Source organism: Nannospalax galili, unplaced genomic scaffold (genome assembly GCF_000622305.1).
Source record: "Nannospalax galili isolate Female #2095 unplaced genomic scaffold, S.galili_v1.0 scaffold828, whole genome shotgun sequence".
NCBI lineage: Eukaryota > Metazoa > Chordata > Mammalia > Rodentia > Spalacidae > Nannospalax > Nannospalax galili.
In genome coordinates this window covers 1831739-1837491 of record NW_008359075.1, presented here as the reverse complement: position 1 = coordinate 1837491, position 5753 = coordinate 1831739, and the positions used below count along the sequence as shown (strand labels likewise).

General features: G+C 35.0%; 1 protein-coding gene across 1 annotated transcript in view; it reads right to left on the bottom strand.

Moving 5' to 3' along the window:
- Nucleotides 1-2491: 2491 nt before the first annotated feature.
- The window catches only part of Cntn6 (contactin 6), a 384479-nt gene continuing 381217 nt past the window's right edge, over nt 2492-5753 (bottom strand). The window contains 4 exon segments of the mRNA XM_008822699.2: nt 2492-2704; nt 2706-2763; nt 3607-3775; nt 4840-4952. Coding sequence (XP_008820921.2) covers nt 2659-2704; nt 2706-2763; nt 3607-3775; nt 4840-4952 — 386 coding nt within the window. The 3' untranslated portion in view covers nt 2492-2658.

The following is a 5753-nucleotide window of genomic DNA, read 5'->3' as shown; positions in this document are numbered from 1 at the left end:
CTAAAAAATAAAAATATTAAAATATTTAAAATGAACCAAAATTTATTTTTTCTGTTGTACAGCGGATTAAAGAAATGTAACTTGCTTTACCAGAGATTCAAATTGTAGTAGAAATAACAACAGCTCCATTTATGAACAACTTACAATAATGTCATGTCAAATGCTGCCTATAAAGTATGTCTTATAATCTTTAAAATGTATTAGTGTATGGATATGCATATGTGTTACTGTGTGCATGTGGGGGTCAGAATGAAACCTTAAGAGTTGGTTCTCTCCTACTATGTGGATCCTAAATCAATCTCTCCCTCAGGTTTGATAGTAAGTGCTTCTACTTGCTGAGCCATCTCACTGTCCCATTATCTATAATTTTGACATTAGTGAAATAGAAAAACTAAGAGTGTCTCGGTTCTCACTAAGAGAGTTTTGAACTGAGCCCAAAGGCATGCTACTTAATAACAATTCCAAATATATTCTAAATCTTTCAGTATGAATTTCAGAAAACTCAAATATGTTAAATGTTGAATAATAAAGACCTACTGATCCAGAAATTGTGAACCAAACCAGCACTCTGCAAACATATTTAAGACAGATTAAAACTGATATAGCTTTCAGAATTATAAATAAATGACTAATGAATACTATTCATTCTATCAATAAAAATACAAGCCTCAGAACATATTTAACTCTTTATCTCCACTTGGAAAGAAGACTCTAATTTTGTCTCTCAAGTTAAGGAAATCATTAAGATCACATGTGGAATATATATACAGATCTATCTTGGATAGGCAGCTATTAGCATGAATGTGTTAAGCAGTACTTGATATTTCTTGTTTTGCTCCATAAAAGCAGAACTGGATCTCAGAGCATAATGAAGAATGGGGATGTTCATATGCTCCATGGGCTTGGCATGCTATCCTGCGAAGGAGCAAGGTGTAAACCACAGAAAGTTATTTTCCATTTGCTGTTGACTATGTGTGGGCATTTTAAAACATTCCAGAATATTTTAGAAATGAAAATGATCTCACAGAAGAGGAGGTGGAAAGATTCTGAATGTCAGAGGTAGTGGAAACCATTATTTGCTAGGCATGAGAGGGCTGTTACACATGTGAACTGTTGCCTGTGACCACATGCACAGACCTATATGAGATCAAGCCAGCAGAAATCCTAGCATAAGTGTGGGGGAGGATCATGGAGTCTCATCCCTACCTGAGAAACTTTTGGATGCTAATGACTACTGTGGGAGGGAGACCATTTTCAGGGATTCTGGAAGCGAGAGGCTACCCATACTCCAGTTGATGGCTCTACAGCCATGCACATATGGGCACAGTTAAATGGACTCCGTGGGTCCTTAAAAAGAGAGCACAAGGAAAAAGCCTTGGGCGAACAGGCGAAGAACTGAAAGAGAGGGAATGGAGCTTGGATTTGATCAAAACACATTCTATGTATGTACCAAAATCACTATTAAAAAGAACATATATGTATACATATATATATACACATATATACATATATATATGAAAAAATAAAATGACACCTCCAATTTTGAGACATGTGTGGTTTGTAGAATGTGAGGATAGTTCAAACGTTTTCAACATAATGAAAAATTTATGCCACGTTTAGAAGGCAAATCTAGTGTGAACTTTTCTCACATTTGGCTGCCAGAATGACAATCCTTATTCCCTGGGAAGCAGCAAAGTGACAGCAGGACTCAAGGCCTTTGTGGATGGGACGGAAGCTTCAAAGAATGACACCTTATACTATTGTAGGGTGGAAGGCTGCCGAATGAAACAGGTTCACCCAGGAGAAGGGTTAACTCACAAAAGTCTCTTAAATCTGGGTTCATGCAAGATTTTTGTTTTTATGGTTGCAGAGAAGTTTGAGAAAAATGTGCCATGACAAAGACATAAAAATCTGGTCCAATAATTTGGTTTGCAGAATTTTTTATTATATAAAAATAAGGCCATGTGTAGCACTATCAGTTTATAATAATTACCTGAGATTTGTTTGTATAATTTCAATTTAGGAGAATATGTATTCTGCTAAAAGAGTTAACTTTGTTAGGGGGACTTGCTTACTATAAAATATTATCTTGAGTGGAAATCCACTTGTCTTCGTGTCTGTTTCTTTGACATACACTCTCTCTGCATTATATCATCAAACCTTCTAAGCACTTAGAAAACCATGCATGCAGACACATTTTCAGGTACAAAAATTACTTTTCCAATTTGACTCAAAGATAGACGAACCATTATTTGGATGAGGTTTTACCTTTAAAGGCTCCTGACTATGAACACATGATTATATTCTGTTTCAAACAAGGCTAGTGATTTCAAATACTGAAGTAAATTGGGATTTACATGTCTCCTTTCTATCATCATCATCAACGGTGGTTGTTTATATTCTCCATGTAAGTCTTGGAAAGACAGAAGTTTTATGTTCCCAGAATAACTTGGTACCCTTGAATATTATAATGATGTTTTAAAATTCAAAATTGTTTAAAACCATTTTATTAATGTACCACAGATATTTACCAGATCTTAACAATATACATTTTTTTCTTTCCAAACATGTCTGTATTAAGAATATGTATTGTGATGGAGGCTGGAGAACATATTTACAGAAGGGTTTGCTTTCAGAAAACTCCAAATATTCATAGTTTTATTCATCGTGTAAATGGTTGAATAGCAAAACAATAAAAAATCTGGACAGTCAACAGGAATTTGATACGAGGTTTTAAGATCGGTAGTCCTCTGGAACTCAAACCTGAAAAACAGAAATATAAAATAATGACTTCGGAGAAAGAAAAACAACTTATTAAATTATTTCTGCAAGAAAGAAATCATATGGTCATGTTTGCATTTTAATAATATATTTTACTACATTTCATTTACATTATGTTTACCTTTAAGAATTGACTGTCCTCTCTCTCCTAGGATGTCAGCTTAAAAATGTAAAAATGAAAAAGTGCCAAAATCAATGAAGCCTGCTTGAAAAACATATTAATATTGGGCAATCAGTGACTTCTACTTGGTTAGAGCTTCAGGCAGATAAGGACTTGGCACTTCTAAAGCAAAGACAGTTAAATACTGTTACCTGGTAACTCCAGGCCTCACCTACTTGAGGAATGTTAGTGAGTAGGATTCAACTCAGCCTGAATGCTAGGATTGATTAGTGATGTCTGTGATGAACAAACGAACAGAAAGGTACACACAGTCTCTTGTTCATCAATCCTACTTGACGTCTTTGGCATTCGTGAAAACAGAAACAAAAAACAAAAATTCTTCCTGAATTTTGTACCAATATAATGAATCATGAAACTATACCTCAAGGATACACAGTTCCCCCCACCTTTTCTTTTTTTCATTTCTGTTTTTGTATTTTTAAGTGAGGGAAATAAAATTTTAAAATACATGCCCACTGTCAATTTGACATGATTTAGAGAACACCCGACTTGTGACCTCTGGCTCATGATTTAAAAAGGAAATATAGAATTTTTACTTTGTCACTCAATGTTTAGACAAGACTTAGAAAGTTCTAGAAGCTCAGATTCCATGCTGCAGCTGTCTACATTGAAACGTCTCCCTCAGCTGTGGTGACTCAACTTACTTGACATTTTTGGAATTCTAATTTCCTCACTGCTGCTGCCATCCCCGCCGTCGCTGACTGTTCTTATTTCAATCAAATAGTCTTCTTCAAATGGAACCAGAAGCTCAGCTGACGTATTATTGGTTTCTAAAATATGAGTTTTGCTCTGTCTGTTTTGCCGATACAAAATCTGCATAAAATGGTAAGTCAAGTTAACATGAGAGTGGAATTATCTGAAGGTTCAGGTGCTATTACAGAGCAGGATACGGTACACGTTCACAGCACGCTCCATGTGGAGCATCACCTGCGTGCCGTAGTCCTCAGTTCGAATATTAAAAACGATTTGTTTATTATTTATTTCTTTATTTCTTTCTTTCTTTATTTATTTATTTAGTCTTTTGAGATTTTGTCTCTGTAGCCCAGGTGGCCTGGAACTCATTATATAGACCAGGCTGGCCTCCATCTCATAGACATCTGCCTCTTTCTGCCTCCAAAGTGCTAAAGACTTGGGCCACCACACCGTACTCCAAAATTTATTTTTAAGAAAACGATTTTGCTGAATGTGGTGGCACAGGTGAAATCCTTAAGTTTAGCACTCAGGAGGCAGAGGCTGAGGACCTTTATAAGACTGAGGCCTGCCTGGTTTACACAGCAAGTTCTCCGACAGCTGGGTTACAGATTTGGGTTAATGTCCCTGGAATCAGAGTATATTTATTTCAGTTAAGTATGGAATCTGAAGCTATTATTTTTGATGCTTCCTATGAAGTCATGCCTCAGTTTAGGACCATTTAAAATTTCTGAAATATATATATGTAATCTCCAGAGTTGATGTTCATTGCAACCAATAGGAATAGGAATGATTTGTTCTGGGTACTCAGTGATGTTCTTCTACATTCTTTGTATGCTGTTAAGGGGCTACATCACACTGCCCTCTAAATTCTAATGTCAAATATACTCTACTTCAACATATCCTTTGACTTTAATCATGTATCATATGTACAAATCAACAGCAACACTAGTTTTGATAGCAAGGGCACTCATATGGTGAAAAAATGTTGTATACACCAGGATTTTGCTTATGATGCTGCTGGATGTAGAAAACAAAACCTTTGTACTGCAGAATTTGAAAGCAGCAATGCTATTTTCAAAAATCGCCAATCTTCCATATGCATAAATTTTGTTTCTATTTGACAGTTACAATGCTGATTCTTTAGTAATATAATGATATGATTAACTAGAATTCTAAATACTCACTTTGTAGCCCAACACTTCAGATTCATTTTCCATGGTCTTCACATGTTCCCAGTTCAAGCATAATTTAGAGTTTGACAGCTTCCAGGCAATGTTTGCTGGTGGTTGACTTGGAGCTTTAAAATACAATCAGAGATCCAAATGGATTTTAATTTTTTCATGGTATGTTATAGCAACATGTAAGGGAAAATAAGTCTTCCACAATTAGCAAAAAAATGAGCAAAAATGTCTTGCTCCCATTTGAAATATCATGTTAATTCTAATCATAATAAGCAAATTTATTCATATTCTGGTCATTCAGGAATATCTTTGTGACAGCATTATAAACTAATAATGGTTTGCTAAGTGTTCAGTATTAATTTATCAAGCATTGCTGTTATTTGTTTACTTCTAATATATACTAATATATATTTCTAATATCTACTGTTTGATTTGACTATTAATGTGTTAACTAATTCAACTTGAAAATATTCTTCATATAAGCATATGTATACATACATATGCATAGGTGTTCATTCCTAATTCTTATCTAATTTTTTTAATACAGGATTCATATTTTCAACTGGGATTAACAGAACCAACTCACAATATTTTAAGCAAAGTGTTAGTAATAAGTTCTGAAGTATACAGAATTTCTTATAACTCTTGTCATAATACAGCAGAGCTTCAAGAGAGACAATGTCACAGAGTTGAAATATTCCCCTCTTGCCTTCTCATCACAGGACCATGCTTTCTGCCAGGAGTTGTAGATCCCTTTGCTATTCTCAATGTGTGTGGCAGGAATCACAGCTGTGCACAATATCTGAAGTTTGAAACTTCCTTTATTCAGGCATAGTCCAGGCTAGATATCCTATAAGAGGTTTGGTCAATCACATGGTCATGTACCTGAATTTGCACACATACATATTTGAGCTGAA